The sequence below is a fragment of the Periophthalmus magnuspinnatus genome, chromosome 7 (genome assembly GCF_009829125.3).
Source record: "Periophthalmus magnuspinnatus isolate fPerMag1 chromosome 7, fPerMag1.2.pri, whole genome shotgun sequence".
Lineage (NCBI taxonomy): Eukaryota > Metazoa > Chordata > Actinopteri > Gobiiformes > Gobiidae > Periophthalmus > Periophthalmus magnuspinnatus.
Window position 1 is genome coordinate 33,865,287 of NC_047132.1, and position 12,892 is coordinate 33,878,178.

A 12,892-nucleotide genomic window follows, 5' to 3' on the forward strand; every position below is an offset into this window, starting at 1 on the left:
GTCTGAGGTTAGAAAATGCTTCATGATTCAATGTTTCTTTATTTTCAGGGGCCTGAATTCCATGAATTCCTCTTCACTAAGTTGATAAATGCAGAATATGCTTGTTACAAAGCAGAGAAGTTTTCAAAATTAGAGGTGAGTTGGTTTTGTTTCTTCAGTGTTTCCTTCAGTGTTTCCTCCCGTGTTTCCTCCCGTGTTTCCTTTGGTGTTTCCTCCCATGTTTCCTCCAGTGTTTCCTCCCGTGTTTCCTCCCGTGTTTCCTTCAGTGTTTCCTCCAGTGTTTCCTCCCGTGTTTCCTCCAGTGTTTCCTCCCGTGTTTCCTCCAGTGTTTCCTTCAGTGTTTCCTTCAGTGTTTCCTTCAGTGTTTCCTCCAGTGTTTCCTCCCGTGTTTCCTTCAGTGTTTCCTCCAGTGTTTCCTCCCGTGTTTCCTCCCGTGTTTCCTTCAGTGTTTCCTCCCGTGTTTCCTCTAGTGTTTCCTCCAGTGTTTCCTCCCGTGTTTCCTTCAGTGTTTCCTTCGTCTCTCTTCAGGAGCGGACTCGCTCGGCGCTCTTGGAGACCCTGTACGAGGAGCTTCACGTGAACAGTCAGGCCATGATGGGCGTGGGGGGGGACGAGGACAAGCTGGAGAACGGGAGTGGGGGAGGAGGGGGCTTCTTTGAGTCTTTTAAGGTAAATGTTTTACTAAAGTTTTATTTTGAAAAGTCTTTGTATGAAAATGATGAGCCAAAAGCCTGAGACAGTGAAACAGCTGCGGGCTTCAGTTTCACGTTTCATGGCGTGTGGCGTGTCCTTCTCGTGATGATGCTGTGATGATGCTGCGTTCTTGTCGTCTCGTCCCTGACTCTGCTGCTGACGGCTGCTCCCGTCTCTCTGCTCTGGCCTCGTTCTGTTTCATATTGATGCTGTCACTGTCGTTCTTCAGTGATGTGTCCACTTGAAAGGACACAGATTGTCTCGGTCAGAAAACAGCATCTCCTGCTCTGTCCTCCGCCGTAAAGTCACATGATCCTCCACTGCTGTTCTGACACCTTCCATTTCCCTCTTCTCCTCTCACCTGGTTAAATCTCTTCTTCTCCTCTCACCTGGTTAAATCTCTTCTTCTCCTCTCACCTGGTTAAATCTCTTCTTCTCTGGTTGAACATCACGCCTGTTTAAACCCTGTGGGTCTGAGACTTGTCTGTCTGGATTAGCATCAGTAGCTGCAGTGGAGGGCCGTCTGCCTCTGCTTCTTCTGCTTCCTCTTCTTCTGCTTCCTCTCCTTCCTCTACCTCTGCTTCCTCTACCTCTGCTTCCTCTACCTCTGCTTCCTCTACCTCTGCTTCCTCCTCTGCCTCTGCTTCCTCTTCCTCTGCTTCTTCTCCTTCCTCTTCCTCTGCTTCCTCTTCCTCTGCTTCCTCCTCTTCCTCTCCTTCGTCTGCCTCTGCTGCCTCTGCTGGCTGCGCTCTGTATCGCAGGCTCTCATCGTCTCATCGTCTCATCGTCTCATCGTCTCATCGTCTCATCGTCTCATCGTCTCTCGTCGTCTCTCTCTGTAGCGGGTGATCCGCAGCAGGAGCCAGTCCATGGACGCCGTGGGTCTGGCGTTCAAGAGGCCGCACACAGTCTCCACTAGTCTCAGCGGCAGCTTTAACCACAGTCCCTCAGACAGCCCCAAATTCCCAGGGATAGTAAGTACAGAGCCTCCTGCAGGGGGCGCTCCCCTCTGCCTCCTCCTAGCTCCTAGCTCCTAACTCCTAACTCCTACGTCCTTCTCTTCTCTCCGCTGGAGCTCGTCCCTTCTCTGTTTTCAGACACTGTTGGTCTGAAGCTCACTCTGCTGTGGTTCCATTTTCTTTCCTCTAAAACCTTCACATCTTTCCTCTTTTCTCTCTGAGGTTCTGCGTCAAACTAATGTTTTATGTTTGTTTCTTTACAGTTTTTGAGTGTCGCTCGTTTTATGGATCCAACGATACAGTTTGATCATGTGATTTGATGCATATCTCAGTACAAATATACAGACAATATATATACACACAACAAACATGTAACTCACTGAGTGTCACGTCCCTCTGTCTGAGATGGGACGTCCTGCTAAACTCTGCAGTGTGACCCGTTCTGTTCCGTTCTGTTCTGTTCTGTGTCGTTTCTGCTTCATCTGAACATCGTGCTCAGTATTTTGTGTGATTCTATTAAAGATCAAAAACAACAACGAGCGACATCTGAAAAGCTCAATGTGTCTCAGGTTTGGGACGCACCGATACCACTGTGTCCAAACGAGGACTTTGTTTTAAGCACCTGCCGATACTGAGAACCGATACCAGACATTATGATTACAGGACTTCTATGATGTATTTATTATTAAATACAATTTATGATTTAGCCTATTAGTCATTATTATTATCCAATTCATTATGTCATTATATAATTCATAATTTAATTATAATGTAGCTACTTTTTCTTTGAAATGTTCATTTTAGGAGCAGTTTTAAATTTCTACTAAAATCACTGTAGTTATATTTGTACATTTACAGAATACAGTATTTAGAAAAGTATCTTTAATATTTACTACTCACGTCATCCTCAGAGCCAGTCTCCATGTCTCCATGTCCACATGTCTCCATGTCCACATGTCTCCATGTCCACAGAGCCGGCTCCTCCACGGGTTGTGGCTCCACAGGAGGACGGCCCCGTGTCGCTCCTTCAGGCTGAGCCCGGCCCCGCAGGGAAATGCCCAGGCATCAGGCACTCACTGTCAAGCACCCAGAGCACCCGCCCAGAGCACCCAAGACAAAGAAAACAAAGAAAACTTCACTTAGCATCGTTAGCATCTTTAGCATCTTTAGCATCGCCTGCTACTATCATAAACACAGCGTGAGGTCCTGTGTGAAATAAAAAACATTTAGAGTCTGAAATAGTTTCACATGTGACAGTCACATGTGAATAAAGACAAGCTTCATGTGGAGAACAGTGAATGTTTCTCTTTATATCTCCTCAGAGCTCACGGCTCAGGCTCACGGCTCACGGCTCACGGCTCACGGCTCACGGCTCAGGCTCACGGCTCAGGCTCACGGCTCAGGCTCACGGCTCACGGCTCATGGCTCAGGTCTCTCTGTTTCAGAGATGACCTGTCAGCACCAAATTAAGACGGTGCAGTTACAGTCGTATCGACTCTTGGTATCGACTCTTGGTATCGACTCTTGGTATCGACTCTTGGTATCGGCTGCACATTCACGAGTACGAGTCCTGGCCCTTGGTATCGGGCTGATAGTATCGGTTCGTCCCAGTCTGAGGTTCACACAGGTCACAGTGGATGAAGCTCATGACTCTGCAGATGTTAAACCCTCTCACTTTAATATTAATAAAATCTGTCCTTTTGTCCAGCTCAGCGGCTCGTGTGGTCAGACAGACTGACCGTGTCTCTCTGCAGGAGTTGTCTTGGCTCTGCGTGTCCCTCAGGAGCCTCTGTCCCTCTGTCCAGTTGCTTTTGTATTTGTTTTGAAGTGACACGACTGAACTCATGCAGTAAACTCATGTATATATTTGTCTCTCTGCCCTTTTCCTCCTCTCGTCTCTCGTCTCCACGTCTCTCTCTGTGTTTTGTCCCTCTCCTCCTCGTGTCCCTCAGTCGTTGCTTGTCCCAGGCAAAAGTCCCAGTAAATATGGACGTCGAGGCAGTGCCATAGGGATAGGAACAGTAGAAGAGGTTCATGTCTAATTCTAACTACATTTGTGTATTTGCTGTGTTTGCATGGCTTTAGCATCACTGCCTTCGCTAACTGTCTCCTTTTCTGCTAATGGTATATTTGGACTGAATCGTGTCTGTGCTAAGACTAATGTGTTTTATAATTACATTTATTTTATAGACTGTAGACTTTCTGCTTCTTAAAATCCTGCCTCTTTTTGTCCAGTTTTGACTTTCTATTTAATTCACTCTTGCTTGATCCTATAATTTATTTTAAATTCTAAAGACTTAATGTCGCCCCACGAGATTTGAAAGTTTAAAAAGTCAATAAATGCTTTGAAACTGTTAAAATAAGTTTGTTTTGAAGGATCATTGAGGAACAGATGGACAAAAATCAGTGTCTGACGATTGAAAACATATTTAACCGTCCTGAGAGCGTTAGCATCGTTATTAGCCTCATTATCTCCTCGTCACACGGCTCTGGCTCAAACACACTCAGTGGGGCTTGACATTAAGACGTTAAGTGCAAATTACAACTTTATTTCTGTATAATGAGAGATTACACCTTTCTTTCAAATCTTTGAGCACAATCTGTAGCAACGTAGCTAAGAGTAAACATGAAGAGATCTGTTTATCGTCTTTATTGTGCTAACGTACATCCTGTTCTCTTTCTCCGCCGCAGTCGTTGATAATCCCAGGAAAAAGTCCAACCAGGAAAAAGTCTGGTCCCTTTAGTTCCAGACGCAGCAGTGCCATCGGGATAGAAAATATTCAGGAAGTCCAAGAGCGAAGGTGAGAAACGTCTGCAGTGGATCTAGAACATAGACTGTTTATATAAATGGACAGAGCTAACCTGCTAACCGCCGCGTTCTAAACAGGAAGTGATCGTGTCAGACTCATTCTGGTCTTAAATGTTCGTATTAACCCTCTACATGATCCTGGGGTTTTTATTTCACTATTGTGTCTGTAAATCAAGATCTGAACATTAATAACAGACAAATCAGGTCCTTCTGTCCCCGAGGTCGCTCCTGTTAGCGTTAGCAACAGGTTTGATTGACAGCGTTGTTAAGTGTTCCAGAGGTGTTGCCTTCAGCAGCCTCGCTCCTGATTGGCTGCTGTGATGCTCGTGGTCAGAAGTCCAAATATGGAACTCGGCTCCACATTCGCTGCTGTATCTGCTCGCCTCCATGAGCAGTTAATTTATAAACAACAACAGCAAGAGGCTTAAACATTTACGTTACATCCATGGGGCATGTGCAAAAATATTAAAGGAACGTAGAAAAATAAAAACAGTAATATAGTTTATTTTCAAATTCTGTGCAAAGTGCTTTTGTTTTCGAGGGGTTTGGGTTTGTGCGAAAGTTTTAACCAAAGTGTCCAAACTATGGCCCAGGGGCCAAACGTGGCCCTCGGACCTCAGGCCTTCAGTTGAACTGTCCCACTTAATCATAATCAGTCATTTTACAGCAAATTTGAGTAATCCACCAAAAATAACCTAAAAAACCATCACACTGCACCGTCACACAGAGCTAATATTAATATTTCAAGCCGTATTTAAAGTATGAATCAAAACTGTGTTAAATGCAGAATCTGAATCATCCACTGACCACTGACCCTCTGTGTCCAATATTTTTCTAGATATGGCCCTAAGAAATTATATAAGAGGACAAAAGGATTGAAATACAAAGAATTTGGGTTTACAACAATGAATGTCATATTTGAGAGGATAAGGATTAGATTCAAGATGTGTGTGTGTGTGTATATATATATATATATATATATATATATATATATATATATATTTTGTAATTATTTTTTCACAGTATCTTTTTCGAAAACACCAAACTGATATGTTTTGCATTAAGTCATAGTTTTATATCAAGCTTTATTTTCAGCTTCATTCGACCGAACGCTGTGACTCTCGTCTTTACACAGTCTGTGTCCTCTCTGCTCTCTGTTCATCCTGTCGTTGACCTTTAACCTTTAACCTCTGTGTTGTCTCTCGCTCTGAAGCAGAGACAATTCTCCGCACATGCAGAAGACTCCAGACAGCGGCCACGTCTCACAGGATCCTAAATCTGACAACTCGTCCAATCAGAGCTCTCCGGAGGTGAACACGGCCAAGAACAGGTGAGAAACAAAAACACGTTTGACTTTAAACCCTCGGATTTGCCTTAAGCTTCATTTTTGTTAAAATCATGTTCAATTATTGTTTGTACTTCATTCTGGGAGTCATTTGTTTCTTTTACGAACACGACCAGTGAAATGTTTGGAGAAAGTACAGATACTGCTCTCAAATGTAGTACAAGTACAAAATACACACTACTACACATACCTAAAATAGAGCTGAAGTACTTCACTTTAGTACTTTTACCTCGTTATGTTCCACCTCTGGGACTTTTCATCTGTTCAGTGAAACTTCATCAAATCAAACACGACCAAAGTTTGGACGCAGCTTTTGTTCATGTTTCTTTTTTCTGTATTTTTACGACTTTCTACATTTTATAAACAAACAGAAGACATTAAATATATTAAGCAAAATACATGCAATTATGTATTTTTAATTCAAATTCTCTTTGGTTTGTCGGAAAATATTTAGTAGAGCTTTTCTTTACTACATAATTCCACATTTCTTCATATATTTGTCGTCTTCTGTGTGTGTAAAATGTAGAAAGTCGTAACAATACAGAAAATAAAAACACTGATTGAGTTTGAGGGGGCGTGTCCAGACTTTCGCCTCGTCGTGTTTTGTTTTGGTGACGTTTTTTCGCTGAACAGACGGTAAATGTTGAATCTGTTGCATCAGGAAACGTTTGTTATTATAAAATGTTACAAAAAAAACCAAAGGAGAATTTTACAACAAGATCTGAGTCTGAGTAAAACAAACGATGAGTTAAATAAAAAATAATTTAGTTTAATATATGCAAATTTTGGCCAGTAAGACAGAGTGGGCGTGGCCAACACAGAGTGGGCGTGGCTAACAGTGGGTGGTTCTCGTCTCTGTGGCAGGGCTCCTTCCATCGCTGAGGGTCACGACCTCTCTCGCTCCTCCTCCAACGCCAGCAGCTTCGCCAGCGTGGTGGAGGAGAACGAGACGGAGGTGACGGAGGACTACGACACCGGGATGGTAAGACTCGGACCGGACTAAACCCAGACTTACACTGAAGATTGAAGCACGTGCAAACACTCAGGGATCCATCAATGTTTTTTTGTTTTTTGTTTTGTATTTTTTGATGCCAATATCGATAAGAAAAAGAAGGCCGATATTTTTGGGCCGATTTTGGATATTTTAGATTCGCTAAAACGCAGCATCAGACCCTTTTTCTTACCACAAACTTATAAAAGAGCTGTGAGGTCATGTTTTCTTCATGTGTGCTCTTTACGCGACAGGTCAGCCAAAACAAAACATTGCCCCCTGCTGGAGCTTTAGTTGATTGCGCCTGTGTCTTTAATCACGACTCATTCAATATTTAAAAACTGGAACATTTTTGTGGGCTTAATATTTATGATGTTAAATTTTCTTTTCTCTACTGGGACATTTTGAGTTATTTTTTGTCTTTATGCTCAGATTTTAAACGTTCGGATAAATAACTCGTCTGACTCAAACTAACGACTAAACTGTTTCATTCTGATGTTTCATTTATCGCAGCTCATGATTTTTAACAATTTTGTAGAGAAAACAATGATTACATTAAATTATACTATTCATTATTATAAATTAGTTTCATTATTATTGTTTTGTTGTCGTGACAGGCCTGATGTGCTAAAAATGACAAATATCGGTCAATCGTTAAATCGATTTATCTCTAAAACCTCTTCAGTTAAACCAGGACTTTAAAAGATTAAGGTTTTTATTTCTTCTAAGATTGAACTTGACCCTTGATGTTTGTTTTAATCTTTTCTTATGGTTGTTTTTTTCTGTTTTGTTCGAATGTGTAGATTAAATTCTGGCGCATTTTCGGTCAGACACATTATTCATGTTCCACACTGTTCACCCCATGATCACAAATAAAACCTCATTTAAACCAGGAGAGTCACTGTGCATCAAACAATAAAGACACTGCACCAGAACTGAACCCCACTGCTCCATTTTACAAAAAACATCATCCTCTCAACTGGAAAAATGTCACTCAAACAAATCCGGATTAGCCTCAGTCTGCGTCGAACACAAAGAACCTAAACGCCGCTCACTCCCTGAATATTTACCACTCTTAACTCAAACCTTCCCCCTGTTTTAGGAGAGTTTATCCTCCGCCGGGACTCCGCACAAGCGAGACTCTCTGACCTGCGGCACGTGGCTGGACGACAGCGTCAGCAGCACGAGCACCACCAGCAGGGGGAGCTCTCCAGGTCAGGCCTCAGCTCAAACCTGAACAGACCCGGTTCTGTTCTCACTGTGTTTGTTCTGAAATCTGTCCGTGTCTCTTCAGGACCCGGAAAAACGGACAGAGCGAAAGGAGCCGACATCCGAATCAAACTGGAGCGACCGCACGAGCATCAGTCGTCTTCAGTGAGTGGCTCCAGATGATTTTAGATGATTTTCATGATATAATATAATAATCTCTTTGTCTTCATCACAGAACTGTTAGTCCACAAAGATTCTCCCTGGATTTTCATTCTCAGGTCGGTCAATTTAAAGCCACAAGAAACAAGCAGCAATTATATTTTATTAAAACATCATTGTAATATTCTGCTTTTTCATTCAGTCGTTCTGGGGCCCCAGACTCAGGAGGAACCGTTTACTCAAACATGTTATTTTCACTCTCTGCTCTTCTGTCTGTGGATTCTCCTCAATGTTATTTTGAAACTTACATTTTTGTTTTAATAAGAAAAATAAGAAAAAGATTATGAGCCAAGTTTGAGGAGCAGTGCCAGACACACACACACACACAGACACACACACCCCAACACAGACACACACACATATACACACACACATACACACACATAGAGACATTATTCCAAACACTGAATATGAGATGATAATAATAATAATAATAATAATGATAGAAACATGGATTTTCTCTAACACAAATATTTCATATAAATAGTGTCTTCTGTGATTACCAAACTAATTATTTTTTAATTTATTACTAATGGAATGGCCTTAAAACATTCTAAAAGCATGTTTATAATTTTAATTTTTCACATTTAAGCCAAAAAGTGGACCTCAGTGTTAAAACAGACAGTGAATCTACATTACATCACATTACATCACATTACATCACATTACGTCGCATTACGTCGCATTACATCACTTTACACATTACGTCACATTACGTCGCATTATATCACATTACATCACATTACGTCGCATTACGTCACATTACGTCACATTACGTCACATTACGTCACATTACATCACATTACGTCACATTACATCACATTACGTCACATTACGTCACATTACGTCACATTACGTCGCATTACGTCGCATTACATCACTTTACACATTACGTCACATTACGTCGCATTATATCACATTACATCACATTACGTCGCATTACGTCGCATTACATCACATTACGTCACATTACGTCGCATTACATCACATTACGTCACATTACATCACATTACGTCACATTACATCACATTACGTCACATTACGTCGCATTACGTCGCATTACATCACTTTACACATTACATCACATTACGTCACATTACGTCGCATTACGTCACATTACGTCACATTATGTCACATTATGTCACATTACATCACATTATGTCACATTACATCACATTATGTCACATTATGTCACATTACGTCACATTACGTCACATTATGTCACATTATGTCACATTACGTCACATTACGTCACATTATGTGTGCTTTATGCTACAAAAAAACAGAAGGATCTGATTTCAATTATTTGTTATTCTTCATGTTTATTTAATTATGTGTTTTTATTTATTTGCTGATTAGAAATGGCATTTATGATACACCTGGTACACTGCGTTCACATTTGTCCTGGTTCAGTCCTGTTTTAGTCCTGGTTTAGTCCTGGGTAGGTCTTGGTGTAGTCCTGTTCTATTCCTCTTTTAGTCCTGGTTTAATCCTGATTTAGACCTGTTTTAGTCCCTGTTTTAGTCCCTGTTTTAGTCCCTGTTTTAGTCCCTGGCCTAGTCTTGGTTTCGTTTTGGGTTTAGTTCTGGGTTAGTCCCAGGCTGGATGTGGTTGTGCCGGTGTGAACTCACCCTGTGACTCATGGGGAGCGCAGTGGGCAGCTTGTCGCCATCTTAAACTGTGAGTGTTTTGAAGTAATTTATAATGTAAATGTTTGTTTGGTCTCATGTCCTTCTGTGCAGTAACTCTACATGTAACACTGTAAGATGAACTACTGACGCTGTAAATAAAGATTTTTTAGTAGAGACGTTGTATAGATCACGGAGCTGGAACTGGACACTTCACACGGGTCTAAAACTGCCACGTTATCCGTATATTTATGTGACTTCTGTGTATATTTTGTCTTTGTCACTCTGCTAAAAGGGAACAGCTCTGAGGTTGTGATTTCAGTTGCCTTATTCTCACATCCTGATGGTGTAAAGAGAAAAAAAGAGATTTACAATGAAATGAATGTGTTGTTGGGTTTGTTGTAAATAAATAAAACAATCTATTGCACCTTGACTTCTTGTGGAATCTGACCATATTTTCTTTATCGACATGGCCGTGAGGTTGTTTTCCTCCCAGAGACAGTCCCATGAATAAATGATCTGAAGAGGCTGCACACTGCCCACATGTGGAAACTAGAGCCTGAACTGAATGTTTTAATATTTTACTTACCAAACAAAATATAGAATCAAATTTAATAAAAAATAAATAATAATAACAAAAATAAATAAATACATAATAATAATAATAATAATAATAATAATAATAATAATAATAATAATAATAATAATAATAATAATAATAATAATAATAATGTGATGGCCCTGGGTTTATGTAATTAATAAAGAAGCTAAGATGAAAAATGTTTCTCCAAAGGTTAATAATAATAATAATACTATACTGGGCTATACTAAATATTTCATATATATTTATTTTATTTAAATCTTCTCCGTGTGTGCACTTCTCTTAAAGCAGAGGCAGGTCAACAATAATGTAAACAAGAAGTATTTGTAATAAAACCTTATCTGTGATTTCCCGGATGTGACGACAGACGTTCAGTGGCGGAACCTTTCTGGGCTGTTCGAAAACCGGAAGAGGAAGTAAGTCGGCGTTGCACAAACCGGAAGTTGCCCTTTTGGAGTCACATTGAAGTTCGGCTTAATTTATTCATGGATTAAATCGATAGAAGGTATTTTCCCACAGTTTATATTTGTGTTTTGAAAATGTTTATTTATTTGACCCCGTGTTTGTTCATAATGTTGAGTTTTGTTTTTGTTTGGACGGACACGGAGCTAGAATGTTAGCTAGCAGTAGCACTAGCCGCTACATGTGTCTTCATTTCTGCTGAAATCTGAACTTTCTCAGGCAAAATGACAAGAACAACTGTCTGATGTGAGAAACGCGGAGGATAATGTTCCATGTTCCACCTTTTCCCACAGACCCGCGAGACTTTTCCACATGAATGTTTCATTTATAAAACACCTCAGATGTGTGAGTAAAACATAAATAAACATCTAAGATGTTCACCTCAAAGCTGCTCCGTCTCGGTCTGCTGCACAGAGCCACAGGTCAGGACTTTAGTCTCATCTTTTGTTTTTTACCTACAAACTGTTACTGAGTTTTCTGAACATTCTTCTCCCCAGGTTCACTTCATGTAGATGGAAGCCATTTGAAAGCCTCTCTTCCTCGGGTCATTCCTTCTTGCTGCTCTTTCATGAAACAGAGAAGTTATGCAACTGCAGCGGACAACGCTCCTCCTCCGCGTTGGGTGCAGCTGGAGCCTGAGCTGGACGAGGCTCTGGTTCCTCGGAAGCTGTCGGTGAGTCCTCTGGAGAGTTGGCTGTCTCTGCGTTACTCTCTCCCCCCGGTGCTGGAGGCTCTACCTGAGGAGGAGGCAGAGCTGCTGGAGGAGAAGGTCCTACCTCCGGGGTCAGTCCCAGTTTTGGAGGACGGCAGTGGGTCGGCCACGCCTCTTAGTTGTAGAAATGTGTTAAAGATTCGACGAAGGAAGATGAACCGACATAAATACAAAAAGCTGCTAAAGAGGAGGAAGTTTGTGAGGAGGAGAGTGATGGAGAGCAGAGGAAAAAGGAAACAGGTGAGCACTTTGTGAGAATTTAAATACTGTAAATGTCTCACTTGTTTGATACTGGAGGTTTGAATCCCAGATCTCATGATTGTCTCTGGCTAAAAACTGGCCACACTAGAACTGAAAAAGCTTTGGGTTTTTTTTGCTTCCCCAAAATTGATTAAATTTAAAGGACATTTAAAACTGGACAGATTGGTGCCACTTCAACATTAATAATGTGGAGATAAACATTTATAATCACACCTGCTCCTGTTTTAATGTTTCAAATGGACAAATGCACTTGTGTGTTCTGTTTTGTGTTTGTGTTGTTCTATATTTGAACACGGCTCATGAAAAAGAGTGACTCTCACTGGACTCTCCTTGTGCAAATAAAGATTCATAAAATGTTATTATATCCTGCATATTTCATTGTATCGTGTGTTTAATGTCAGAGATTTTGAAAGAGTCTTATGTTTTATTTGCAGAAAAGGTTTGAAAATGACCTCAAGAGAATTTGGAGAAGAGCTGGACTAAAATCTGCCCCAGAGGGATGGGCCGCACCCAAACTCTTCATTAAAAAACACGGAAATAAATAAGACTGATCCATTCAGAGGAGAACCACACCTGCACTCACTGTAGTCTGAGGACGCGCTCATTTAAAGCTCTTTCCTCCTCACATTCTGTAAAATATTGAATAAACAGCTGAACTCATGTCTGTTTGTTGCAGTTTGTTTTTAAGACAGAAGGGGGCAGTATTCACCACTAAACTCTGCAGATACTTGGCATCTCCATGAAACATGCGCCAATGGAAACTTTACCAGAGCAGGCCACAAGAGGGTTTCATAAGTTTGATTTACACAAATGAAACCGCTTTTTATTAAACAATCACTCAGTCTGAGTTTGTGAAAATGAGTCCATGGATCTGTCACTTTGATATTTATATTTTTAACAAAAGAGTTGCAGATGTTTGTAGCTTTGTCCCAGTCGCACAGGTAAAAGTTTTCACAGTAAATGTGTCAGTGTTTGTTTGATTGATGAAGGGGCGGGGCGTGCA

At 41.1% G+C, this 12,892-nt stretch overlaps 2 protein-coding genes across 3 annotated transcripts in view; both read left to right on the forward strand.

Moving 5' to 3' along the window:
- Positions 1 to 10,285, forward strand: part of rap1gapa (RAP1 GTPase activating protein a) — a 67,795-nt gene extending 57,510 nt beyond the window's left edge. For both annotated transcript variants that reach the window (XM_033969206.2, XM_055222824.1), the window contains 11 exons: positions 49 to 135; positions 529 to 669; positions 1,536 to 1,667; positions 3,605 to 3,682; positions 4,344 to 4,453; positions 5,675 to 5,791; positions 6,671 to 6,788; positions 7,900 to 8,011; positions 8,092 to 8,171; positions 8,242 to 8,284; positions 8,368 to 10,285. In XM_033969206.2, the coding sequence (XP_033825097.1) occupies positions 49 to 135; positions 529 to 669; positions 1,536 to 1,667; positions 3,605 to 3,682; positions 4,344 to 4,453; positions 5,675 to 5,791; positions 6,671 to 6,788; positions 7,900 to 8,011; positions 8,092 to 8,171; positions 8,242 to 8,250 (984 nt within the window). In that variant the 3' untranslated portion in view covers positions 8,251 to 8,284; positions 8,368 to 10,285. The remainder of the gene's footprint in view (positions 1 to 48; positions 136 to 528; positions 670 to 1,535; positions 1,668 to 3,604; positions 3,683 to 4,343; positions 4,454 to 5,674; positions 5,792 to 6,670; positions 6,789 to 7,899; positions 8,012 to 8,091; positions 8,172 to 8,241; positions 8,285 to 8,367) is intronic.
- Positions 10,286 to 10,853: 568 nt separating this feature from the next.
- On the forward strand, positions 10,854 to 12,549 carry aurkaip1 (aurora kinase A interacting protein 1). Its single transcript, XM_033969239.2, has 4 exons — positions 10,854 to 10,959; positions 11,210 to 11,338; positions 11,414 to 11,868; positions 12,324 to 12,549. Exons 2-4 carry the CDS (start codon positions 11,290 to 11,292, stop codon positions 12,432 to 12,434), a joined length of 615 nt encoding a protein of 204 aa, XP_033825130.1. The 5' UTR covers positions 10,854 to 10,959; positions 11,210 to 11,289; the 3' UTR covers positions 12,435 to 12,549.
- The last annotated feature ends 343 nt before the right edge of the window (positions 12,550 to 12,892 follow it).

Bases quoted from the DNA above. Each gene is read 5' to 3' on its own strand.
- aurkaip1 (XM_033969239.2), top strand. From the start codon at position 11,290: ATGTTCACCTCAAAGCTGCTCCGTCTCGGTCTGCTGCACAGAGCCACA. The intron at 11,339-11,413 runs GTCAGGACTTTA...TCTTCTCCCCAG, and splicing joins TCTGCTGCACAGAGCCACAG to GTTCACTTCATGTAGATGGA. The intron at 11,869-12,323 runs GTGAGCACTTTG...TTTTATTTGCAG, and splicing joins GCAGAGGAAAAAGGAAACAG to AAAAGGTTTGAAAATGACCT.